This window comes from Onychomys torridus, chromosome 14 (genome assembly GCF_903995425.1).
Source record: "Onychomys torridus chromosome 14, mOncTor1.1, whole genome shotgun sequence".
Classification (NCBI taxonomy): domain Eukaryota; kingdom Metazoa; phylum Chordata; class Mammalia; order Rodentia; family Cricetidae; genus Onychomys; species Onychomys torridus.
This window is the reverse complement of record NC_050456.1, coordinates 41,942,651-41,969,986: the sequence shown is the minus strand read 5'-3', so window position 1 is coordinate 41,969,986 and position 27,336 is coordinate 41,942,651. Positions and strand designations below refer to the sequence as shown.

The 27,336-nt window shown below is 41.7% G+C and overlaps 1 protein-coding gene across 3 annotated transcripts in view; it reads right to left on the bottom strand.

The window, feature by feature from the left end:
- Positions 1-556: 556 nt before the first annotated feature.
- The window catches only part of Slc38a6 (solute carrier family 38 member 6), a 60,812-nt gene continuing 34,032 nt past the window's right edge, over positions 557-27,336 (bottom strand). For 2 of the 3 annotated variants that reach the window (XM_036206226.1, XM_036206228.1), the window contains 11 exons: positions 23,875-23,953; positions 16,500-16,582; positions 15,991-16,049; positions 11,402-11,467; positions 11,118-11,171; positions 9,092-9,171; positions 8,689-8,789; positions 2,922-3,046; positions 1,615-1,759; positions 1,353-1,444; positions 557-1,058 (listed from right to left, as the gene is read on the bottom strand). In XM_036206226.1, the coding sequence (XP_036062119.1) occupies positions 957-1,058; positions 1,353-1,444; positions 1,615-1,759; positions 2,922-3,046; positions 8,689-8,789; positions 9,092-9,171; positions 11,118-11,171; positions 11,402-11,467; positions 15,991-16,049; positions 16,500-16,582; positions 23,875-23,953 (986 nt within the window). In that variant the 3' untranslated portion in view covers positions 557-956. The remainder of the gene's footprint in view (positions 1,059-1,352; positions 1,445-1,614; positions 1,760-2,921; positions 3,047-8,688; positions 8,790-9,091; positions 9,172-11,117; positions 11,172-11,401; positions 11,468-15,990; positions 16,050-16,499; positions 16,583-23,874; positions 23,954-27,336) is intronic. The other variant, XM_036206227.1, reaches the window with a different exon arrangement.

The following is a 27,336-nucleotide window of genomic DNA, read 5'->3' as shown; positions in this document are numbered from 1 at the left end:
ACACAAACATTTTCAGCACCTTTATTGATAGTTGGCAAAACTTGGAAGCAGTAGGAAGGTCTTCCATGAGGTGAGTGGATCAACAAACTTGATACATCCCTATAATGGGATATTATTCGGTATTAAAAGGAAATGAGCAATCACATCAAAGTCAGTCTGAAAATGCCACAGGGTCCTACATGATCCCAATCACACGGCATCCTGGTAAAAAGATCAGTGGTGGCCAAGAACAAACCCTCACTCGGATCTTTATTATTCCTGGGTATACCGTGCTATATTGACACAAGGCATTCATGTCAGGGAAAGCTTGAGGTTAGACTACCCTTGTAGGGAGTCATATGAAATTCCTAAGTTCATTTACTCAATACATCTGGAAACATAAAACTAATCTAAAAAACAAAAGCTATTCATTCATTCATTTATTTATTTATCTACTTATTTAGAGACAATTTCTCTGTGTAGCTTTGCACCTTTTTCCTGGATCTCCCTCTGTAGCTCAGGCTGGCCTCGAACTCACAGAGATCCGCCTGGCCCTGCCTCCCGAGTGCTGGGATTAAAGGCGTGCGCCACCACCGCCTGGCGCTATTTATTTTTTTAAAAGTCACAAATGGCAGGTATGTGCCAGGATGCTGGCAGGCATGTGCCAGGATGCTGGCACACACCTTTAATGCCAGCACTTGTAACGTGGTAGCAGGCAGATGCTATGAGTTCAAGGCCGGCCTCATCAATACAGTGAGATCCTGTCTCAAAAACGAAATAAAATAAAATTCCCATACAAAAGAGTGACTCAACATTAAGAACAACATTTTGAATATTTCTAATTTTTGTTTAAAAATAAATTGACTAAATTCCCGCTGCTCTGTCTTGCTTTTCTGGTAATAATTTTCCTGAGTGTGATTTTCGTATCCAATGCCTTCCCGAATGATTCCTTCTTGCTTATAGAGGTAAGTTATTTTTTATAATAGAAAAAATTTTTTTCCACTGTTGACCCAGTCAAAAATGATGAGTGCTAAACTGAAGCTCCCAACCAAGGCACCAGTAACGAGCAGGAGCAAGGCCTGTGGAGACAAAGCAGACCGTGAGTGTGGGCCTCTGTACTTCTCTGAGGTGTACTTTCACTCAGTATCAGAATACAAGGGCTCGCTCTGTAGCTCAGGCTAGCCTCACTCAGCAATCCTCCTGCCTCAGCCCCCCTAAGAGCTCAGACTACAGTCATGAGCATCACACCTGACTCCAAAATGTACTTCATATATGAAGATACATGTTGACTTCTTAGACATAAACATAGTAATAAAATGACAAGCTATTTCTTAAGATGGAAGGCTTACAGGAAACAGTGGGGGACAACTTACCCCAAGCTTTTTCCAGAGAAAATCCTCTCTGCTAAGTTTCAGATAAAACAGCCCTGGGAACACAAAAATCAAACACGTTGATGTGCTGGCACCTACAAGGTAGAGAGGAGAAGACAAGCCATCACTGGATTCGGCTGTGAGAGCCACGACTCCATTCCCCCTTTGACTTCTGTGGAGCTGGAAATCAAATCCAAGAGCTCTACCACTGAGACGCCCTCCCGGCTCCCTTTAGTGCATGATTTCTTTTTTAATGGAAACTTACCAACTACACCAAACACATTCCTAATGTCAGGAACATATATTGCAAGTAAAACAATGACAATGTTGAGTGCTAACGTGGTCAAAGAATGCCGGATCCATGAAAATGGAAAATTTGAGAAAAGTAGCATCATTAAAGCTTTTCTGGCCTGTAGAGCAGAAAAAAGAGATTCAGGCAAAGGGAAGGTTCAAAGGCATGACATTTGCTTAGGGAAACACATGTATAGTAACCATAATATTTTTACCTCAAATCATTTCTATTCCCCAGACGCAGCATAAACTATCATTATGCAGTGTTTTTACACACATAAACCTTTCTGGGCGAGCTTCATAAAAATTATTTTGCTTAAATTCCACACAAAAGTTTCATAGGCAATTTTTTAAGGTTCTGTAATTTAAAAAAATTACAAGCAATAACACTGTGTTATGAAATCACAAAGAGCAATTTTCATTAAATTCAACAGACAAACAAACTTCCAGGCAGAAAAAAATAAACCATGGTATGGAAAAGAAATGCCATTTTCTGTTTTATTTCTGTTATCTGTTCCATGGCATGTAAATAGAAAAAAAACAAAACAAAACAGTTTCCACATCTCCCATTGCTAGGGCAGGCCACTGGCAACCACAGCGCACAAGTTTATCTGGCCTTGGTTGGACCTCTGGTCCTGCAGTCTCACAGGGAGGGGTGAGCATTCTGGAAGGTCCTGGATTTTAGGAACTCACATGAGTTCAAGACACCCAGGCAGAAGCATTTCCACCCACTGCCCTTGTTTTCATTTTCACAGAAATTGTTAGGATTCTTCTGTGTAGCAACTGGATACAGATGGCAATCTGCCCGCTGCCTCCTGAATCCTAGAGCATGTTCAAAGCCTAAGCATGAACTCCCCATGGGAAGCAACCTGTAACAGACCAAGAGGGGCTCCTTTCTGCTGACTCGACCGTCTCCTCTTTGTGCACATTCTTTTGAAAACAGAATACAGAAAGACACCTCCCCCCTCAAAAAAAAAAAAAAAAAACCAACCAAAAAAACAAAACAGTCCTTTAAAACCATAGTCTCTAAATTAGAAACAAAACCAAGGGAGAGGTAAATCTAAACTAAATCTCAGAAAGCACAAATTAGCTTCGAGGTTCACTGTTATTTTTGTGCTTTCATGGGACCATATGCTAGTATGAGGTCTTGGATCAATTACTTGACAAATGAATAAGATACACAAGACTAGATGTGATTCAAAGGTTCTGGTCTGCAAAGAATTAGCATTGCCATATTAGGGAGTCACGACACTGAGCAAGAGAACCTTTAGGCATACTTACAGGGAAGTGGATTAGAGGGACTGTCAAAAGCACGGCAAACAGTATGCATAACTTCACAGCCATGACAACAACATCATGTGGCAAGTATTTACTATAACCTTGTAGCAATTCTGACTCCACTTTGTCTGTAAATAAATTAAAACAACAACAGCAGCAGCAGCAATCAGAGTCGCATCAGAAACTATGAGCCACTATATTAATAATAGCAAAATTATGTTTTGTTGGTTTATTGGATCATACTAGGCTTGAATCCCATTCTGAAATTTATTTCTGGCCCTTTTCTTTCTGCTAGGAAATACAAAGATATTTAATATTTTCTTGAGATGTACACTTCTTTCTAAAACGTATTACATTTATTGACTTATTTGGGCATGCCAATACTGTTGCACACACATGGTTCTCTCCTTTTACCATGTGGGTGACTCCTGAGAATCAAACTTATGTCACTGGGCTTGGTGGCAGGTGCTTCTACCTGCTGAGACATCTTGTCAGTCCATGTCCACTCTTTTGTATTCTTTAAGAAACTTTAAACCAGGACACACAGAATCTCCACAATTTAGACAAAAAAAAAAAAATTGTATTTAAAAGTATCTCCCCAACTATGTGTGGTGGTGCAAGGCTTTTATCAAAACAATGGAGAGGCAGAGGCAGATGCAGATGGATCTTGGTGAGTCTGAGGCTAGCCTGGTTTAGACCCTAGCAAGTTCCAAGCCATTGAAGCCCAGTCATAAAAACAACAAAATAAAACATAACACAAACGAAAGCAAAACTCCTTAGAAGTTTCCATAATTTTAAGGAAAGTGTTTGTAAAATGCTTGCATGTGCACTGCTGAATTTGGTCACCATGGCAATATGAGATAGGTAGGCTCACAAATACATGTATGGGGGGTGTAGAGCAGGGTACCCCACACTTTTGTGATGGCTCTCCCACTATACCAGTGACTTCTCAAACTTCACAGCGTTTTGTCTAAGACTATACTTTCAGTGTGAATCCTATCGTCTGCATAGTTGTGCATGTTATCAGCCTTGTCCATTTTCATCTTGCATAAAAGAAAACGAAGCATTAAGACAACGGCTTGTTTAGTCAGGACAGAGAGAGACAGGACTGAGAGATGCCGACCCTGCTTTCCACCTGGTAGTTTCCCTCAGCCAGGTCACCTGAGGAAGACCAAGGGTGTTCACACCACACCTCAGGACCTATGGGCAACGACCAGTTTGCACTTAAAATAGAATGGGCCTTTTTCATTTGAGAGAACAGGGTTTTAGAAATACAAAAATCAAATTTTAGAAATACAAAAATTAGAGGAAATACAAAAAGCAAATACGCCTGTTTTTCTAGGTCTTGAGAGATAAGAGGACCCCATAAAGATGCAATGGAAAGTTTACACATGGTGAACAAATCTAAGTGGCAGAAAGAGGCTTAAACAAAGAGCTACGGTAATTCTAAACTGAGACGGCAATGCACATTCAAATTCCACTACCTACCGTAACTTCCTGTCTTCAGAGGGCAATAATTTCTGGACCTTAACAGTGACTGAATTCACAAATGAGCTGCTATGTGTGCTGACATTCAAAGCCATGGAACAGACTTTCTAGAACCAGCAGAAGCCTGCGGTAGCAAAGGGAACGTGTGGTGTGCTTGAGGAAGTGAATGTTCCAGTCAGCGCCACAGTGGAGGCATCGTGAGCACAAGGACAAGGAGGACAGCAAGTGAGAGAGTGAGCTGGAGAGGACCCGAAGACTCTGCAAGACAGCCCTGCACCGGGTTTAGACTAAATCTGACAAGCCAAAGGTACAAGCACCTAGGAATTGTCAATTGTCAATTTGATGAGATCTAGAATCGCCCAGGAGACAGACGTCTGGGGTGTGTGTGTGTGTGTATGTGCGTGCGTGTGTGCGTGTGTGCGTGCGTGTGTGCGTGTGTGCGTGTGTGTGTGTGTGTGTGTGTGTGTGTGTGTGTGTGTGTGTGTGTGTGTGTGTGTGTGTGAAGACTCAGTGGTGGATGGCACCATCCCATGGGCCAGGATCCTGGACTACATAAAAGAAGAAAGTAAGCTGGACAAAACTTCACTGCTCCTGATTCTTCCGCCAGCTCTCGCCACTGTGCCTTTCCCGCCATGAGGAACTGGGACAACCGACCCTTCCTCCCCCAGGTGTTGGGGTGCAGCAGTGAGGCACGTGACTAAGACAGAAAGAGGAGTGTATTGTGACTCAAACTACACACACAAGTGCAGAGTGGAAGGAAAATACCAGAAACAAGAAACAGAAAGTCACTGTTTTAATCACTACAGCAATGAGGCTGGGAGCTAGGCTGGTCACGGCACAGCAGAGAAATAAAATCATCTACAGTGCTACAGACGAAACTTAGAGAATGAAGAGACGAGACTAGGTATGAGGGCTGGGAAGGGCCAAGAAATCTGGATTCGATTTCCAAATCTGTGAGATACTTGGGAGTCTTTGGAGAAATATGGCAAACTATTTTATTTCCATTTTCTGAATCATAAAATGAGCTATTAACACTCCTTGTTTAACGACCTCACGGACATTAAAATGGCTGGTTACCCAATGTTTGGGCACCAGCCTGGCTCACCAGAGGGACACTTTTCCTCATTAACATCTGTGATTAGAACCAATTAATCTGACAGAAGTTCAATATTAACTAAACTTGGGGAGTCCTGGATAAAGATTCCAATCAGCTCCCTGAGTATTAAGAACTACATTTACTAGAAATCCTACTTTCCCAGGGGAAAGCCTTCTGAGACACCCCCACCCCACCCCATATTCTTAACTGAGTCTTAACATGTATAAGAAACAATTATAACACACTTATTTGGACTCAGAGAAAGCTTCACAAATTTCAGAAAGAGCCTGATGGTCATTTTTTGCAAGTCATCAGTACTGTTGGCATCATGTGGCTGCCTGCTTAAGACACCAAGGACGATTTTCATTAGGTAGCACCAAGAATACTGGCTGGCAGACAGAAAGCTACCTTAATTCCATGACAGTCCACTTTACCTCTCTAGGATAAAATTCTAGCCTGGAAAGATGAATTATAAGCTTGAACTTTAGGTGAGGCCTCCCAAACTAACAATTTCTTGTTATTGGACAGGTCTGACTAGACCACTTGAAAGCCACAGTAGAAGGCATTTCTTGATTGTGATGAACAATGAAAAAGAAGAACCACTGCAAGGTACAAACTATTCTTCCTGTCCTCGACCTTTGGGAGGGTGCTGTCACCCATCTGTGGACAGCCTACCCACTGCGGGATCCTATCAGCTGTGCATTCCTGCAGTACCTGGCATCGGGGCGCATAGGCTGTGGAGGGGGCTGCGGCAGAGGCACACCCATAGTTGGACTATGGCAAATCCCTGTCTAGGACACGCACTGGGAACACTGAGGGGAGAGAGCACCCACTGAAAAGCCGTCACACAGAAGAGGGGTTGGGGAGAGGGCTCAGCTGTAGAAATGGTTGCCCTGCAGCTACGAGGATCTGAGTTCAAACCTTAGAATCCATCTTTTTTAAAAAAAAAAAATCTGGGTGTGGTGGTACATGCTAATCCCAGCACTGGGGAGGCAGGGACAGGCGAACCCCTGCAGCTTCCTGACCAGCCAGCCCAAACGCCTACTTGTAATTTCCCGGCCAAGTGTCAGACCCTGTCTCAAAAATGACAAGGTGGAAGGCTTGTAGTTGGAGAGCTTCTCTCCAGGTCCCACTAAGCCCCAGCAGTCCAGTAGCCCACTTATAAAATAAACATAGACATTTATATTATTTAAACTGCTTGGCCATTAGCTCAGGCCTATCATTGTCTACCTCTTACTCTTATATTTAACCAATTTCTATTAGTCTATACTTTGCCACGTGGCTCGTGGCTTACCAGTACCTTACATCTTTCTTGTCATGGCGGCAGCTGCAGTATCTCCCTGCCTCAGCCTTCACTTTCCAGCATTCTCCTCCTCCTTGTCCCGCCTACCCTACCCTTCTTGCCTGGCTACTGGCCAATCAGCACTTTATTTATTTTAACCAATCAGAGCAACACATTTGACATACAGAACATCCCACAGCAAAGGCTCCTGATGAATGACCTCTGAGGCTCTAACGGCAGCTCTCACATGTGCACACATGGACCTGTGCACACCTACAACAGGTACGTAAGAGTAATTAGAAGCATAATGCTGAAACAGGATCCCGAAAACTGAGACAATTACAACAGTTAGGATGACAGTAACACACAGCTATAAACAGCCCTCGTTTGAGGAGGACTATTGCGTGCCAAATACTACAGCAGGGTTTAAATAGGACTCCTTCCTGCCTCACCGCAGCCCTGCAGTTATGCTCATACTATAGGCTAGGAGCGGAAGATGCTCCAAGGTAGAGGTTCCCCTCCAGGTCACAGAGCTAGCTAGGGAATGACAGTCAGTTATATGACCCAGACTTGCTGGATTTCAAAACCAGTATTCTTCTCAAAGGGCCTAGGAAGGACAGTGGTATAAGAAAACACTGTCTAAAGGCTTGGCGCTTGGGGAAACTGGGAGATAAGTATGAATAAAGGTCCACAGCTGGTGACCACAGAAGTCTCAACCTTGAAAAGGTGCACAAAGCCATCAAGCAGGTCACCAACAGCTAAGCATCCCCAAGTAGTAACACCATTCACTTGCAGTTACTATAAAAAAAAACATTTCTAAGCAGACGAATACATTCAAAATTGGGCGAGTTGAGTGGCATGTGTTAAGATGTGATTGTTTGTGAATTTTGCTCATTCTTTCTTGCTCTAGACTTTGATTTTGTTCTTGACATGCTTGTTCAAAGAAGAAGAAGAAGAAAAAAAAAAACCCAACAAACTATGCAGGAAACGTTTCCAAAATAAATAAAAGAGAATTTTGCTTATGCTTTATAATTTTACAAGTGTCTTTAAGAAACTTAAAGAGACAGGCCCCGGGGCAGCAGGTGCAGGAATGCACTTAAGCACATGCTGTATAAGTGAAGTAGGAAGGCAGGGCCGCCCAACAGCTGAGTCTACTGTACTAGCTTTTGATTTCTGGAGCTGCTTTGTGTAACTATTGAGATGGTTTACTTTCCTAACCTCTAAGTTTATCATCTGGAGCCTAACATACTGAATATGTAATTTCCCCTCACTTTTTTTAAGACTATGTAGCCCTGGCTATCCTCGATCTCACTATGTAGACCTGGCTGTCTTCGAACTCACAGAGATCCACCTGCCTCTGTCTCCTGAGTGCTGAGATTAAATGTGTGTATCACCATGCCTAGCTCTGAATACACAAATTTAAAAGACCCAAATCATTATTTTATAGAGACATCAATATACTTGAAAATTACATAAAAATCTAAGAAAAACTTTAAGGGCTAGAGAGATGGCTTAGCCGTTAAGAACATGTAGTACTCTCACAGAGAACAGTAGTTTGACACTCAAGTTGGGTGGGTCACAGCCACTTGTTTCTGAGGTAATTCCACCTTCTGGGGACCTGATGTTCTCTTCTGGCCTCCACAGGTATTCAATTCACATGCACAAACTCACACTCGGACACACACATACATACACATCTAAAAGGAGGGAGGAAAACTTTCCCATGAGGTCATTACTCTCAAGCTTGACTCACCTTTGTCAGAGAAAGGAGCTCACAAAGCCACCAAAATGCTGACATGTGACCTGACAGATAAACTGACAAGGGAGAGGTAGGAAGAAAGACCACGGGCAGGTGTGAGGTCACCTGTGCTTCCCTCATGACCTCTGGTTAAGAATATACTCACCATAGAAAGTGAGGTATCCGAAGAGTGCAGACACAAAGTAAACCAGGAAGCTTAAAGCAATTGCTGTATTGGTTACATTCTGCATCCTTTTCTTTGAGGGGCTGAAACACAAAAAACGGTAGGCAGGAACTGATATCTGAAGAAACAAGCTTCTTGCAGGCCAGTCAGAACTCTTCAGACAACCAGGAGTTCATCAGTGACTATACATTAGAATTCACAAGTGGACACTCACAAAGATGGCGTCACTGGCAACACTGCCAATGAGGATGGAATTAGCTGGTGACTGCCTTGTTTTTTAACTAACACTTAGAATTCAGGACAACAGAGAAGGATTCATAAATGAGAATGCTATTCAATCCGAAAGCCCCAGAGAGAAATGCACATTCCCAGCGTTCTACAGTACCTTTGAAGCTCACAGTATATGGGCAATATTGAGGTATGGCAGAGAAATGAAAAAGCCATGGTTGGTATGGCATAAACACTCTGAAAAAAAATTTTAGAGGGAAAAAATTATTAAATGCTACTCCATTTTTATTCGGTAACACTTGGTTCTTTTCTTGTTTTAATTACACTTAAAAAAAGTGTGTGTGTGTGTGTGTGTGTGTGTGTGTGTGTGTGTGTGTGTGTCCTCACACCCATTCCACTAAGCACTTGCTGAGGACAGAGGAAAACTTGTGGGAGTCAGTATTTTCCTTCCACCATGTGAGTTCTGGTGAGCAGGGTCAGGTCATCAGGCTTGGGACAGGCACCCAACAAGACAACCAAGCCACCTTGCCAGCCCAACAATAAAACAAAAACAAAAACAAAAACAAACAAACAAAAAACTTGGTGAAATTTATTTCATCTTTTATGAATGATCTCTTTATAAGACTTTTGAGAGGGTGTGTGTTGGGGGGGGGGTCTCTACAGTCGCCAGCAATCACTGTAGCTTATGGTGGCTTCCTTAGTCTGACCTGAACAGTTTCTGGCTGGCCTCTCATATCATGTTGCTTTATTGCAATGACCACTTTCTATATTATTTGGGTAAGATAAAAATAATTTAGATAAGATGTAAATAGCTACATTTAAAGATATTTTATTATAATTTCCAGTCATTCTTAAGGTATGCACAATGTACTAAAAATTGAAGCCACATCTTTGTACTGCCAGAATCTTCGACCAAGATCTTTTTTAATGAACACAAAGATCATTAATTCTAGATCTGAAAAACTCCTTGGGATCCCATGTAAGACATAAGCCTATAGTTTCTTTAAAAATTATTATTAGAATACTTAACAAAAGCCAGAGAAAACTAGCAAGCCAGAAAGTTACCCTCTAAATTAAAGTGCTGTCTTTAGCAAATGGATGGTAATGATTTCTCTTTTCTGGTCTAAAAATATTTCTCCTCAGCAAGCATTAGGCTCTTCACCAAAAGAACTTCCAGATGAACTATTGTGGGATGTAGTACCTAGGAAGTTGTGTCCTCTGAAGCTGCATTAGGGGACCAGAGTTGACATCACAGATTCTCTGGTTCATATACTGTTCAAATTTCCCAGCGTCAATTACCCTACCTAGATCTTTCAGGCCCATGGAGGTCTTTACATGTGAAAGATGTGGTAACCTCCCTTGTGAGGCTTGAGAGACATTTCTTAGTTAAAAAATGGGGATACAAAGGAAGGTTCTGCATGGAGGACTAACCACGTTAACCTTCTACACTAATAAAGCTGTGCAGTGAGTGGAAGAATCCAGCGTCTGGGACCTACAGCAGAAATAACAAGAGGAGAAGGAAGAGACTCCCAGAAACATGAGGACTGGGCTTTTCCACTAGAACAAAGCAGGGACCATGGAAATGGCAGTTCCTGTTTCTCTGCTCATGCTCAGGGACTCTTCCAAATTCTCAGGGATTCTCAGGACCCTACAGCTCTCTTAGAGCAGGCAAGGGACTTGGTCTTCAGGTCTCTGCTCCGAGCATCATAAATTTCCCCTTGGAATGCTGTTCACAAGGAGGGTTGGCAGTACTCAACTGCTGGTCCAATGATGAGGCTGTTTAGCTAGAGACCAAAGTCCTACTCACAGGGGAGGAGGTTTTTTTTGATGTAATTGGCGATTTAGCTTTACAAGTCCAGAGCGCAACAGGAAAACCGTATCCACAGAGGACCTCACTGGCCAGACCAGACATTTGGTAAATCTGTTCTTTTAGGCAAAGGCCCATTTAAAACAGGCTCCATTTAAAGGCATGCCAAAAGAAAGAAAAGAAAAAGGTGGCTGTTTCATAATGGGCCACCCTGTGTTAAATAATATTATTCTTCTGGTAGGCAATCCTATACTTAGCACTTTCATGAAAATTAATTAGTTACAGGTATAAAGACCTGAGAGACCCTGTTACACAAATCTCTTAAAACTTGAAATGTGAAAAATCAACCGAAAGTATCTGTTAATAAGTTACACACCTCTTTGGAGAAATGAAAGAGCTTTGGTTTACAGTCATCTGCAGCATCTGAAATCTGTTTAAGAGTATTGAGGGAAAAAGAAACCAATAGCTATTAAAAGTCAGAATACATCAACAAATACGATGAATTTATCACTACAACACTTTCAAAATCAAACTACTTCAAAGACAAGTTCTAAAATGCAATGTAACCATTACTGTTTCATTAATTAGAAAAATAATCATTTATCTTCCATTTCTTTTTTTGGTTGAAAAGTTAAAATAAAAGAACCTAAAAATCATCACCTGGAACACTCCATCGATGCAATTTAAGGTCAGAGGACAAGGGATGGACCATTTTTTAATTACTATCTGTAAAAATAAATACAACCACCACTCAGATGATCTGTAGTCAAATTCACCACAGTTTGATCTCAACCAGGACAACATTTTTTAGAAATGCCAAACAGGAGGTCAACAGATGGATCCTTGCTGCTCTGATTTTCCCCGGCTAGAAGGGGGTCGCCCTTTAGCATGGTCACTGGGTGGAGAGGGAGGCGTAGGCCAGCTGACATCTGATCAGCGGGGACCTTGCTCATGAAAGATTCAGTGTGCTCTTGGGTCGATATTCCAAAATCCAAGAGTTCCCTGTTGTTGTTGTTGTTGTTTTTTGTTTTTAAAAGTGCAACTAAAAAAGGAAGCAGTTTCCAGGACAGTGGCACAGACTCTGCCTATGTCTGTCAGCAGCAGACAGGCCTAGACTAGCCAGCAGGCATGAGCAGGGACTTAACACAGAGCGGGACCTGATGCACACCTGCTTAACACAGAGCGGGACCGATGCACACCTGCTTAACACAGAGCGGGACCGATGCACACCTGCTTAACACAGAGCGGGACCGATGCACACCTGCTTAACACAGAGCGGGACCTGATGCACACCTGCTTAACACAGAGCGGGACCGATGCACACCTGCTTAACACAGAGCGGGACCGATGCACACCTGCTTAACACAGAGCGGGACCGATGCACACCTGCTTAACACAGAGCGGGACCTGATGCACACCTGCTTTGGCCTCTTCACTTTTTCAGGTTTGTGGTATTTTGGTCAATGTGGACAGAGCTGGCTAGAATATGAACATGGAGCTAGGGAACTCCAGCTGTCAAAAACACACCCCACCCCCCACCCCCCGCCACAAAAACAAAAAACAAACAAACAAACAAACACCCCTCAAAAGGAAGCCAGAGGGACGGCGCTTCCCAGAATGAACACATTTCAGGATTGTTTCTTAACTGTGGCCATCCTGTTCTTAGAGCCACAGTTGTGGCCATGTCAACACGGCCCTTGTTGCAGGCACGTAATTACTCTGTAAATATTTGCTTCAGGCTAAATCCCAGCACACAAAGGGGCAGAGAGAAGAAAGAAAGTATTTGTCTTTGCAGGAGACCACTAAGTGAGTACTATTCCTGTGTGGAACTGATCTAGTTTGGGATTTTAACAAATTCAATCAAAATTTTATACAGTGATAAATCTAAAGAAAACACACACTTTTAGGATTCATCAGTTAATGAGTGAACCCGAGTCACTCTTAATTTAAAATCTCACCCAAAGGGGGTGGGGCGTCTAAGGACAAACTGGGCATTTCCAGGGTAAGTTTTCATATAAAACCAAGCTTAACCATCAACAGAAAAGAACAAAACCAGAGCCAAGAATCTCACTATCTTTTTTTTTTTAAAGAGATAGTGTGTGGGTGAGGGGAAAGCAGCTGGTCTCTCTTGTGCCCTGGCGATGACACTCCAAACAGTGTCCTCCTGGGGCCTCGGACAGCAACAGCACTTACTGAGCACTGCTCAGCGCCAGGCCTTGAGTGCCATGTGAGTGCTATTCCCGTCTTCCTTGCTTGGTCCCCTGCGACTTTAGAAGCCTTCAAGTCAAAATCCTTGCAAAAATTCTCCAAGATACAACAGAACCTATTTCACTTACTAGAAAGAATTATTAGCACCTGGATTTTACGATAACATAAATTCCCTTCTTACAGGGAATTTCTGTGCAAACGCTGTCCCAGCTTCAGACCGGCATGGTGGGATGGGGTGGCCAGAGATGCAGAGAGGTGGGGGGGGGGGACTGAGACCCATCAACAAGAGAGGAGAGAGTTACAGGGTAAGAAGGCAATTCCGGGGGATGGGAAGACAAGAAAAATGACCTGAAGCACTAAAAATACTTAACGCACAAAAGGCCCTTCCTCCTCCACCCTTCTCCGCAGGTCAGCTCTCGCTTTAATTCTTTCGAATCCCTTTACAGTGCTCTCAGCAACCCCCCCTCCCCCAACTCCAGCGACTTGCTTCAAAGTGACCAAAGAGGTAAGTTTAAAAAAAGGATAAAGAGCATCTGTTATGTCACTTTGAGCCATTGATAAAAATTGAAATTTATTTTTAAATTTAGATGCTCAAGGGAAAATTTATGCTAAATTTCTAAATGAAAATCAGGATCTGGGAGAGCAGCTAGTAGAGATACTTTAGCTACATGCTTGAAGAGTAAAATTAAGAAAATGTTTTCTAGATCCATTGTATAAAACTATAAATGTAATAGACTTATACACACATGTTCTATCAACGAATATACTGGCACACATGTTTTACAAAGTCAGTTAGCTGAGCATTGTGGAGCACACCTTGAGTTCTAGCCCTCGGGGGCAGAGGCCTGGGCAGATGGATTTCTGTGAACTGTAGGCCAGCCTGGTCTATATAGTGAGTTTATGGCCAGCCAGGGTTACATAACAAAACCCTGTCTCACCAAAACCAACCAACCAATCAACCAACCAACCAACCAAACAAACAAACAAACAAAAATTAGAAACAGAATCTGTAATACATATGGCAACAAAAGACAGCATTAAAAAATAAAACAAAACATAATCTTCATAGTCTCATTGTGGGCTAAATTTCAACTCTTCTCTCAGATAGAAATCCAAGCAGATGATTTGTAGAACATCACGATAAATATAGGAGAATCATTTCCATATGACTACTGGAACAGAAATCTGCACTGAATTAAAGAGTACCTACTATGACAGAAACCAAAACTATGATGGACATATTGTATCAATACATTCCACCTGTGTTAAGCTATTGACTGTGAAAACTGAATTACTTCTACCTATGAAATGCTTGCCTTGTTGATTAACTACGAGGAGAAAATTCAGTGTGCTAGCTACACTCATTTAAGCACCATACATTCCTCTGTATTGTGGGCTACCTTCTAACCACGTAGATGCTTTTCAGCAATCACCTTACGATGAAAATACTGTTTCTCTCTAAAGTATGGAACCTAAGAAATACATGCGCAGTTCATTATTTGAATGGCATTGGGGTGGGTGAAGGGACAGTTTTAATGTAGGTAAATTCAACAAGTGATCAAGCACCATCAAATATGTCCAGCCTCACAAACATTCCTTATAACATACATGTTTATGAACAGTGGGATCAGAGCCACTTGCACCCATTTTAGTTGTTCCTTCTTCCTGTGTCTCAGATGGTTTAGCCAAAGGTAAATGTAATGCAGACAGGACTGATGTGCATACATAGTGGGCAAGTGGTTGCATGTTTGTGTGGCAGTGTGTGCATGCATGTGTGGTGTGCATGTGGTTATATTTGTATACAGCTTTGTGTGCACATGTGTGTAGTGGTTGGTGGTTGCCCTTTGTGTGGCTGTGTGTGCACATGTGTGTATGCATACGTGGGAGCCAGAGGTCAACGGTAGATGCCGTTCTTCAGGAGCCATCCATCTTGACTTTTGAGACAATCTCTCATTGGCTTGCAGTGTGCTGAGTCAGAGAAGGCTGAGTTGGCTGGCCAATGAGGCCCAGAAATCCACGCATCTCCGTCTCCCCCAGCACTGGGATAACAAGCATGTACCCACATGCCCAACTGTTCACATGGGTTCTGGGGACAGAAAGCACGCCCTCACACTTGCAAGGCAAACACTATCGCTGAACTATCTTCCCAGTCCGAGGACTGTTTTGACAGCTCTGGAATCTGGCTCTATAACCTGCTTATGGGTGACATTTCCCCTTGATTCATTTATCAGTAATTAAGGGAAAGCTTAAATACTTAGAAAAAGGTTACTTGGAATATATATATATATATATATTCTTGGCAAATTAAAAATGTTTAATCCTATGTAAGGTTTGACATTTAGATCCTTACTATGGGATAAACTGAACTGCAAAGAAAAAAATGTTTAAGAAATTATATACAAGGACATATCTGTCTTAGAAGAATTAAAAGGCCATAAATTAAAATTCTCTTTTATCTTTATGTTAAATTATTTTATAAATATAAAACAAGTTAAACGGTCATCCGATATAATACATAATAAAAAGAGTTAATTAAAATACATTTTCTGCATATGAAAAGAATATTTATTCCCAACACTGGGAACATTTTATGCTGAGTAAGCAGACCGGACAGGATTACATTCCTGCTCCAGTTCTCCCGAGACCTTTTCAATCAAGTCTCAGAACCTGTAGTTTCACTATGGAATAAAGCTCCAGGAAGTGTTGTGTTGAACTGATTGTACAGAGCACAGCCCCACTGCTTCTCCAGAGTGCTATACTGTTCAAGGATCTATTCCACTTAGGAGTCTTATCGGAACAACTGTGTATACCTCTCTGCTAACCACAAGACACTAAACTTGAAATGCTGTTTTAAGCTTCTTTAAAATGGACAAAATGAATAATCCTGTGACTGAAATTGTTTGCAAAACAACAACATAAACAACAGTGCTCTTAATAATATAAAATGGGCTACTGTGCCCAGCACAAAGCAGTTAAAAGATGTCATTAACACAGTTGCATTTTTGTGATGAAATAAGCCATGAATTATATTTTAAACTTACCACAAGGGCAAAGAACACCATAAAGAAAAATGATAAACTGCTTGTGTAGCCAAGAAAGCCTGTAAAATACCAATAAAATAAAAAGCAATTTATAAGGCAAGTGATCCTGACTCACAAACACAGCCATGCATCTTGGGCATGTTTTCTATTGCAGCGTGGTATCTGGGCCCAGGGCCCGTCTGTCACAGGTCATTATGCAGCTCTGCACAGCAGAACGGGAACTGGCTTGCCACTAGCAGTGAACTGCAGGGCAGGCTGCTCCTTAATGCTCCGTTGTAACGACTTCATTTTAGTGGGGCAGACAAAACGCCACCACAAGCCAAGTAATAAGTTAGCTGGGCAGGGCCAAGGGCTGAGTAGCTGAAAACAGGCCAAGTTGAAAATGATTCGCAGTCACCACTCTTCTAAACACATGGTACTGCAAAGCTGAAAAGCCTCTCTCTCACTCTCTGCTCACTCCTCCCTTGCCTCCCCTCCCCAACACACCCCGTGTGCCTTCAGGGACTCACCTATTTTGGGAAGCAGCGACAGAGGGAACACAATGCCGACACAGATGATGAGCAGGAGTGTCTGCCCGTCGAGATACCAAGACCTAGTAGGAAAACATGCTCTGTGTCAGACCCAGGACATGGGATTCATCCATGTCCATTCGAACATATGCGTGAGCATGTACACACACATACACACACACACACACACAGACACACAGAGAAAGAGACAGAGACAGAGAGACAGAGACAGAGAGCGAGCATCACAAGGGCACACAATCATCCATTAGGAAAAACCCACCCTTTTTGTTAAATGTTCTTAGGAAAACCTTTTATTGTTTATTTATTTAAAATTTTTATCCATTTGTGTTTTGCCTGTGTGAGCATATCAGATCCCCTAGAGGCAGAGTTACCAGCAGTTGTGAGCTGCCATGTGGGTGCTGGGAATTGAACCTGGGTCCTCTGGAAGAGCAGCCAGTGCTCTTAACTGCTGAGCCAGCTCTCCACTCCCCACTCCCGCTCCACCATCCTCCACCACAAGAAAACCTTTTATTGTTAGTCTTGAATATGCATGTTGGAAATATATTAAAATAATGTTGACATAGGACTATAATCTCAGGACTTGGAAGGCAAAGGCAAGATCAACAGTGTGAGGCTGGTCTGGACTATATAGTGAGAACTTGTCTCAAAATAACACCTAAACCAAGACAAACACAAAAATGTCCAATGAGATGCCATTTTTCAATTACCAAATTAACAAGTACTTAAAAAGGAGATAATAATCCATGTTGGTGAGGAGTATTGAGGTATGCCAAACACTGCTGAAAGATAAACTGTATTAATTACCTCATGAAAGGCAATTTGGCAAAAGATGCTAAGAGTCTTCATGTAATTATGCCCTATAACACTTACAAAATACTATTAAAAACAAAGAAACACCAGCAATAGTTACAAAGATTTTTATCAAATAATATTTATTGAGAACATTTAAAATAAGGAAAATTGTAAAAAATACTAAAAACTTGAAGCAAATAAATATCTAATACTACAACTTTTAAAAAATGAATATAATAAATATGTGTGTGTAGTCTGACATCATTTTGAGAAAAAATACAGATTATTAAAATGGACAGGAACTTCTCATTGTTTCTGGGTGATAGTTGTTTTTTTCTCTTCATACTTTTGTACATTTCTCCAGAGTTTCAGAAGGAGTTATGAATTATCATCTTAAAACACTAAACTTTTCTTTAAAATATAGTAAAATACTGAATGACAATGGTTAGTTAACAGTATGATCGTGTGTTTGTTAATAAAAAAGAAACATGAGGCTGGAAGCCAGTCAGTAAAATGTCTGCTTTGAAGGCACAAGGGCTTGCATTTGATTCATAGAACCAGCTTAAAAAAAAAAAAAAAAAAGCTGGGCATTTGGCACAACACCAGTGCATGCTGGGGTGTGGAGGTAGGCTTGCTGGCCAGGCAGATCAGCCTTGTAAGCAAGTTTAAGGACAATGAAAGACCCTGTCTTACTTCAAAAGAAAAAGAAAGAAGTGAACAGCACCTAAGAAACAACACTCAAGGCTGTTCTCTGACCTCCACACACGTGTGCATACTCACTCATACACAGACAGGAAGAATGAAAGGCAAATTTCAGTGCAGAGAGGGAAAAAATATCATGCTGAAGATATATATTTAAAAAGTCAGAAGGGTATACCTAGAATATACAAAATGGTATTATATGGTAGCAATACATGGGTACACATATATGATTTAATTTCTTAATATATCCATAGACAAATTTAAATATTAAAGTTAATTCTCCAAAACCTTAATACATTCACATATGAAAGACAAACAATTAATACAAGAAATACAGCTAGCAAATATACAGGAAGAAAAAATCCAATCCCAGTTGCTAATTAGGTGTATGTATCCTGAGATTATTGAAATTAAATTAGTAAAACAGTCCAGGATGTGATGTAATTGGCCCATATGTATCACTGTACTGTCCAATTCGAACTCTCTGGAAAAGAATGGCGATAAGTAACCAGCGCAATGAAAGTGCAGTGGTAATTAACCAGGAAAATCAGCAAAACGTAAACACAATTGTGCCACACTGAGAAAATAAAATCCAGGATAGAACGGGACTGGGAAATCCCAAAGATCAATAGGGAGTCCTTTATTAAGTGTTTGGCAGATGATTTCAAGATCTCCCTCTGTGATAACCCATCCTCCTTCACTCGACGGTGGTCAGCCCCACTGCCCTGGCAATTAAGAGAGTGTGTCTTCGCCTGGGTTTAAGAACCGGCTTCTAGCATGCCGGGCCTTTACTGTTCAGTGCATATCATCACACCCTGGCCTGGGAGGACATCCTTTCTGATACACCTTCATTCATTCCTGCTGGGCAGTGACAACATCCTCCTTAGGAGGGCAAGCCCATCACGCTTTCTCTGGGCCTGCTCTAACTCCTGCCCTTTGCGCATGCGCCGCCAGCAGCTACAAGCGGCGATGCACTAGTGTTTCTGCTCTGCAGGGTCCGAGGCTGCTGTGCTCTCCATCCACACTGGCACGAGCCCCTCAGGGGCTGGTGTGCAGGAAGTGACACAAAAGCAGCCGTGTAATAAACACAAACTGATACTCAACATGCTCATCTGCTAGTCACTCTTGAATAACAAAACCAAATAGGCACTTCAAAATAGCTCTCATAAGAAACACCTGGCAACTGGATTCTGAAACTGGCAGCAAGCCTGGGGCTCTGTCTGCAATGTCTTCTCTTCTGGGACCCTGTATCAGACCCAGACAGTTGCAGTGCCAGTAGAAAAAAGGCCCCGAGGGAACGGCCGAGCAGATTTCATCTGTTAGCGCTGCTGTTCCTGCTGGATAACAAGGCTGCATTGTATACTGAATATCTGTGAAGGGGTACAGACCCTGATCAATGTCCTAATCATGAAAACATGAAGTGAAAATGGTCAGAAGCCAACGTGACTTTCCTTTCCTTCCTTTTCTTTTCTTTCCTTTTCTTCTCCTCTCTCTCTCTCTTCCTTCCTTTCTTTTTCTTTTCCTTTTTTTTTTTTTTTTTTTTTTTTTTGAGATGAGGTTTCTCTGTGTAGCCCTGGCTGTCCTGGAACTTGTTCTGTAGCCCAGGCTGGCCTCTAACTTGGAGATCCACCTACATATAACCCCCAAGTGCTGGGAATAAAGGCGTGTGCCACCACTGCCTGGCCCAAACTGACTTTTAAAGAGGAAAACCAAAACACTACCAGGGTGGACTTGTATAAAAGGGTGTGTGTTAAGCCACAGGACCAAAACTTGCCCCTTGTATAGGACTAAAGAAACACTAAAATCCTGAGGTAGGGCTGCTCTGTGTGACCTGAAGATGGAATTGGTGCACATCTTGAGTGGCGTGACCGACACAGCCCTGACTCTAGGGTGCGCAGGCGTCAGACTCACAGAGCTAGGGAATGCTTGGGCTGGAGGGGGCTCAAAGATTACCCTGTTCAGCATCTTCATTTCATGTGTCTGCAGAAGCCGTAAAGGACCATGCAATGCAAACACTACGAGCCAGCTACTACTCAGAGCTTACAGCATTTTTCAGATGTCCTTCATCTATTTCAAGGTCACACTTCGTTTTCTCCTTAGGACTGAACTTAAAATCTTAATATGTAAAGGACTGTGTTTTAAAACAGAGATTCTCTAGGTTTGGAGACTGGTTACGAATCGTTTCTTATATTTATTGACTGCTGTTAATAAAGTCAATTGTTAAGACAGCGGTTTCTTTATCATTCATTATCAATAGCTACTCACAATGGAGTGAGTGAATTGCACAGGCATGTCCCAGACAATTGCATCGTGTTTGGCAATGGAGATAGTCTAAAGAGCAGATGCGATTAAACCTAAGCCCAGAGAATACAAGCTAGCAATAAGCAGTCTTAAAAAGTATGCAGTAAATACGATCATTTTATAAACCAAGATTTTGGGAAAATTTACTGCACTTCAATTTTTTTTTCTAAGAGGGGAAAAAGAATTATCTAACCAAACTCCTGTTTTCCTACTGTGACCTAAATATACATTCTCTTTAAGCCAAAAGAATTAGAGTAAAAAGTTTTATACTTCCTAGAAAACTTGTTTGATCTGTGGATTTAATCCTATATGATAAAAATGCTCCAACTAAGAAACACAGAGTATAAATCCTTAGCTGTATTGCAAATGCTTGGCACGCAGATGTTTTTTCCATTTTTAAATGAAAACCAGATTTATTTATAAGTTGCTTTAATTTCATTCTCGAATAGAATGGAACAAGAGTATCGTATGTTCTCAATTAGGATCTTGCTCACATCCTATATCAATTATGTAACTCAAATGCAAGACAACTTAATTGTGTCAATCACAGTCCCCTGACAAGACCATTAAATGTTAACAGAGAGCTCCCAACTTTTAACAGCTATAGATTTAAAAAGTATGTAAGTTAGTCTAGGAAAAATACAGACGAATCCTAGGAGTTTGGTATAAGTATCACTGATCTGCATTTTCTAATAGTAGCTTTGGAAATTAGAATATAATGAACACAAAGTGATTTGACAGCACCTTCATAAAGATATCTTATTTTCTCAGAAAACAAAGACACTTTAAAGATCTTAACTGAAACTTATGGTAAACTCAACCCTAAAAGAAAACATCAACACCACGTGACCTCAGTGAAGAAATACTGCCACCCAACACCACTGAGAAACAAACTGCCCCAAAGCAACATTCATCATCATAACATTTGTTTCTGACTTTACAAGGTTAGGCTTTAAGGACTAATGCTCTGTAGCCAATTAATATAGTCTCTTCAAAAATGAATATACTACATGTAAAACAATGAGTTATCAAAAATGTGCGACTCTACCACACACTGGGTGGACAATTGGTGACTGCATTGAAGCATGCATTTGTGATAGAAACAGAACATTTATATAGAAGTTTCACTAACACAGCTGAAAGAGGAGTTCATTTCAGTTGTTTAAAACAAGAGACATGAACTTGATTTAAGTGAGCAATGCTTTAGCAGACAAAACACCTGAGTTGTACTAGCATCCTGCTACATGGTAACTCTAAAGCGACGGAAAGCATGTTACTAGAAGTCACCAAATTCAGGACCAAACAAAAGATAAACAGACAAAACAAAGACAAACTCTCAGGTGACATACGACAACCATTAGCATTATCAGAGTCCATTTGTGATGGACTCTGAGCTTCCTGGCAATCTGCATAAAAAAGGGAAGTTTACCTTTAATATAACCACTGCTCTTGGAATTTCCCCACATTTACACTGTACTATCTACTCATAAGCATATACATGTGTGCCATCAGATTTGGCCATCATAACTCTGTCAAGGAAGCAACTCAACAGAGGTGAGGTGCCATCTGTTTTGTTCTGTGTTTTCCAGACAGGGTTTCTCTGTGTAACAGCTCTGTAGACCAGGCTGGCTTCCAGCCCACACAGATCTGCCTGCCTCTTCCTCCTGAGTGATTAAAAGGGGCGAGCTACCTCCACCCAGAACCCTCCTTTCTTTTTTTTTTTAAAATGATTTATCAATTTATTATTTTATATGCATTGTTGCCTTGCCTGTGTGCATGTCTGTCTATGGGAGGGTAGTATTTCCTCTGGAACTGGAGTTACAGACAGCTGCGAGCTGCCATGTGGTTGCTGGGAATTAAACCGAGGTCCTCTGGAAGAGCAGTCAGTGCTCTTAACCACTGAACCATCTCTCCAGCCCTTTCAGAATGCTTGTCTGCTTTTTTCTGGTACTGGGAATCGAACCCAGGGCTTTGGGCATGCTAGGTGAGCACTGTGTCTGGGAGCCACATTTCCAGCCTTCATTGGTACCTCACAGCACCAGGTAAAGAAACCTACAGCCCATGACAAGTTAGAAGGTCAAGAGTTAGATACTTGAGGCTAACTAGCATGAAATGAATAGGACATATGTTTTCTTTCTGTTCTTCATCACACTGCCTTGAGTTCTTAGCTCCATGTGCGAATTTCTCACTTAGAGTTCAAGCAGCAAACGTGGTTCTTGCTAGTTTACAGCAAAGACGAAAAAGTCTATTTCACACAGCTACTTCTTAGCGGTGTTTGCTCTCAGACATTCTCAAAATGCACCAGATAAAGCTGACAGTAGGTCGAGGCAGTGGTGAGCATGCTAGGGCCCTAATGAGCTATGATGTGCCGTGTGAAGGGCCGTCTTCTGGAGACGAAGATGGCAAGGGACTTTATCATCCTTGCTTTAATGTTCCTTCACAGTTCCTATCTAGATGGAAAGGAAATGCACGGTCCTTACATACAGGCAGCTACACCTGTCTACTGCTCTGGAAGAAGCCGACTTCTCTAAGCTAAAACTAAATTCTTAAGTTTTCCTCTGCATTCCAGATATGTCTGGTTACTGGGGGGAAACCAACCAAATACTCCAGTCCCAGACAGGGCAGTCCTGTGTTGTGGTTTGAAAACTGGGTAGAGTAACTGGATAATTAAGAAGCTTAACCCAAGTGTATTCTTATTTTCAAGTTTATTTTTCTGAGAATAAAAAAGAAAAGGGAGTCTTGCTCCTTGCTCTACATATCAAAAAGAAAAGCATAATTAACCTGGGTTCCTTCTCCATAATAAGAGCTAAGTCAATATATTCTGTAGGAGCCCGTGTTTTTAAATGAGAAAGGCAGTATGCTGTGGCCCAGCATTATTCATAATATTAGCAAAGGCTGAGGGAAACAGGTTCTCATCCATAATTCTTCAAGCTGTCTAACAAGTCTCACACAGTGGCTGCAACCACCGTTTGTCACAACAACTTTTGTTTGTTTTTTTTAAAGATTTATTTACTATGTATACATTGTACTGCCTGCATGCCAGAAGAGGGCGCCAGATCTCATTACAGATGGTTGTGAGCCACCATGTGGTAGCTGGGAATTGAACTCAGGACCTCTGGAAGAACAGCCAGTGCTCTTAACCTCTGAGCCATCTCTCCAGCCCCCTTGTCACAACAACTTGCTAAGGAGTGACAGCAAAGATGACCCCCTGTCCCTTCAACTTAGATATCCTGAAGCTCCCCTACCATCCTCCACTTTCCCATCCTTAGATGCTTCTTCACTTTTCTCTGAGAGCTCATCGGGACTTGATTTGCCTTTACTTTCAAGGAAACAAGGGCCCGGTGCTCTGGTGGTTGGCAGCCCAGAGCTCTCGCAGAGTGGATTGCCAGTGGACGTGGAAGTGGACACAATGTTTTCTCCACTGCTGCTCCTCCCCACAAAACCTGTACGTGACTACATTTGTTTCCCTTGCCACTAAGGTTTAATAAAAACATAATGAATAAATGAATGAATGAATGGGTAGATGGATGGACGGATATATTGGAACATTTCTTCTTACCCACTGTGGTCTCCAGGCAAAAATTCTGAAATAGCAGCAGGAAGCTCTGTTTTAATAATTAAAAGATAAGAAGACATAGCTGCAAAAAAAATAAGAAGAATTCCTGTTAGAGTTTTAACCATTCAAAGAGTCATCTGTTCAGAAACACAGACGTCCACTGGATTGAGAGCACCGTATAGAAGATAACCCGCAATGAATTAACCCAAACACATACATGGCAGAAGTGGAGGTAAGTGACTCTGTAGAGAAGAACTGGTGAGTTTATCACATAACCTTTGTTTATATTGCAAATCCAGGTATGAAAGAAAAAAGGGATTTTGTGATAGGCTATTTATAAAATTGTTTCAAGTTTTGTAAAAACTCTCTCACATTGTCTCTTCTGTTCAATGCACAAGATGTTAATTTAGTAATAAACATAAAAACTTTAAGGGCCAGGCAGTGATGGTGCACACCTTTAATCCCAGCACTCAGGAGGCAGAGGCAGGCAGATCTTTGAGTTCAAGGCCAGCCTGGTCTACATAGTGAGTTCCAGGACAGCCAGGGCTACATAAGAAACCGTGTCTCGAAAAACCAAAAACCAACCAACCAAACAAACAAAAACCCCACTTTTAGTAAATATAATTAATAACTGATCACTTGCTCTTTTTATTTAACTAGGAAGAAATGTCTTTTGCAGAAGCCCAATTCTCTCTTTCTCTTTCCCTCTCTGCTACATATTATAAGACATAAACAGAATAAACAACAACTTAAATTAAGGCTATCCTCCGATTCACTGCATCATGCGGCCTGTTCAGGACACAGCTTCTAATCCTTGTTCCGTCTGTGTAAATCAGAAACCAAAGCCAGCCGGCGACAGTGGCACAGGCCTTTAATCCCAGCACTCGGGAGGCAGAGCCAGGCAGATCTCTGTGAGTCCAAGGCCAGCCTGGGCTACAAATCAAGTTCCAGGACAAGAACTACACAGAGAAACCATGTTTTGGAAAAAACAAAAACAAAAACAAAAACAAAACAACAATAACAGAACAGAACCCAAAGCCGCCAGCAGCACTGCCATCCAGATTCCATCTGAGAGCATGTGAGAAACAACTAGCTTTTATGTCACTTAACAATGACACCATTCCTCACGTAGCTATTCAAACACATTCTGGGGCTGGAGAGAGGCGCAGTGCGTGGCTCACTGCTGGGCAGCTCACAACTGCCCCTAAATCCAGCTCCAGGGGATCTGATCCCCGCCCTGTCCCCCACAGGTACCTGTGCTCACACGAACAAATAATTCGCAAGCCTTCCACCGAAAATATGGTTGTGGAATATAGAACTCATTTAGGCAAATACAGAAGGGGAAGCTTAAAATCTCAGCTCTAGGAACCCCAGCTGATCTGAGTCAGAGTCAGTATTTTCCCCAGAGATGGACAGAACACACACACATCCCCCCTCCCGTCCCCCCCCCCTGCCCCGTCTTCTCCCCCCCCCCCTCTCTCTCTCTCTCTCTAAGAGCCAATGAAAAACAACACCCTTGAAGAATGAAGCATGTATTCTATGTGCACATTGCTTTTTATTACTTATTTATCTTTCAGGAAACATTCCACTTTCTCCTTGGACTTATAAAAACTAAGAACACCACTGACTGCCAGGTCTGAACAATGAAAATCTGGAGGAAGTTGGATGAAAAGGCACACAGTTTAAGAACAGTGTGCATTTCTCAGTCAAGCTGTTGGAAAGCCGCTGAGCTCTGCAGTTAAAACGCTGTGATGATTTAACTTTGGAGAAAAATGAGACATGTTAGTTTGCAGAAGGAGCGATGACCACATGCACAAACACAGTCAATTTGTGTGTGTGTGTGTGTGTGTGTGTGTGCACGCGCGTGTGTGCGTGTGTGTAAAAAACAGGTATCCATGATAAAGTTAAATTTAGAACAGGTAACAATCACTTTTCTGCAATGAAAACATGTACCTGTATTTTGTAATTTCAGACTATTTCTTTTTCTCCAGAAGAAACACGGCTGCTCACCAAGAGCCACCAAGACATGCTTACAAGCCCTTAGCTGCAGCTACTACAAGCAACTGGATGTGGAAACGTCTTCTGCCTCGCTCTGCTCTCTCAGAGGGAAAACACCAGCAGCTAGGTGCAGGAGGGACGGGCCAGCGCTAACCTCTTTCATTCGAACATCTGGAGCTGTCACATCATTTTGTTTCCCCAGAACTATACATACCTGATGAGATGCAGAAGACACAGATTCGAGTTTTCTGAAACCGGCTTAGAAACTACTTAACTGTATCTTGAGAGGAGGAGGAGGGGTAAACAGACGAGAGTACATTCAAAACAAAGAGCACAGACTTCCGACTCAGAACTTTCATTATCTGCTCATCAGCCCTTTTGCTGGGATAATCCGACACTGTACGCATTTCTAAGGTTTCAGACATTCATCTCTTCCAGCAATTTTCTATTTTTTTTTGATCTTTAATTGTAAAAAAGCTACAATGACTGGAAGATTATATTTCTTTTTCATATACAATCTGTCATTCTTTCCAGAATTTCTATTAGCCTCTGGCTAATCACTAGATCACTTTGGTGTTGTAGTCTTGGCTCCTGCTCCTTGGTTTTCAAATGGGAGTCCCGTTTCAATAGACTCCAGTCTGAAGAGCTGTGTGTGCTTAAAGAAAAAGGAACTCACTAAACATATGTTTCTCTGTTTCAAAAAAAGGCCTCTCAGTATACACGAGTATCATAAAACATGTAAAACATTGCTTCTTCCTTGGAGAACTCTGGCATGTTTTAAGAGCTACAAAACCACAGAGCCTACCATAGGGAAAATCCCACTGGTTGAGCAAGTAAAACAAAGAAATCCCACTGTTAAAATTACTTTTTCTTAACCACTAATAAATTTCCATGTAAGTACTACCACCTTAACATACAGTACCTAATACCGAGAACAAAAGATTACTAGATATACACCAAAGTTAAGAAATACATCTTACAGCCACATCAAAAGATCAAGTCAATAAAGTAAGCTGAGAAAGGTTTTAAAAAAAATACCATCAGCAGGAAAGCTCATATAGCCACTGTTTTGAACCAAAAGGTCACTAGGGTGAACAGCTGGTTGTCACACCTTCTGTCCAGTGTCTTCTACTGATGACATAAGGAACTATTTAAGACTTATTTTAGAGACAGGTCATAAGCAAGAATTTGTAAATGATTTTTACTGGTATCTATCCATGGCATAGAATCCAAATACAAGACCCACCATGCTCCTTCTAAATTAACGGCTGCACCATCATCATCCATAAGACCCATGGTTACAGTCGAACAGTTTGGGCCTCTATAACACCAAAGCCAAGATCTGTGCTACAAGGTACACTTTGATGACAGTCATCAGCCCTTCCAAGTCATTTCGTTTCACTATATTAGCGGAACAGGTACATTTTCCCTCCATTTTAAATAAAACTACCGTGGAAAGAAAATAAA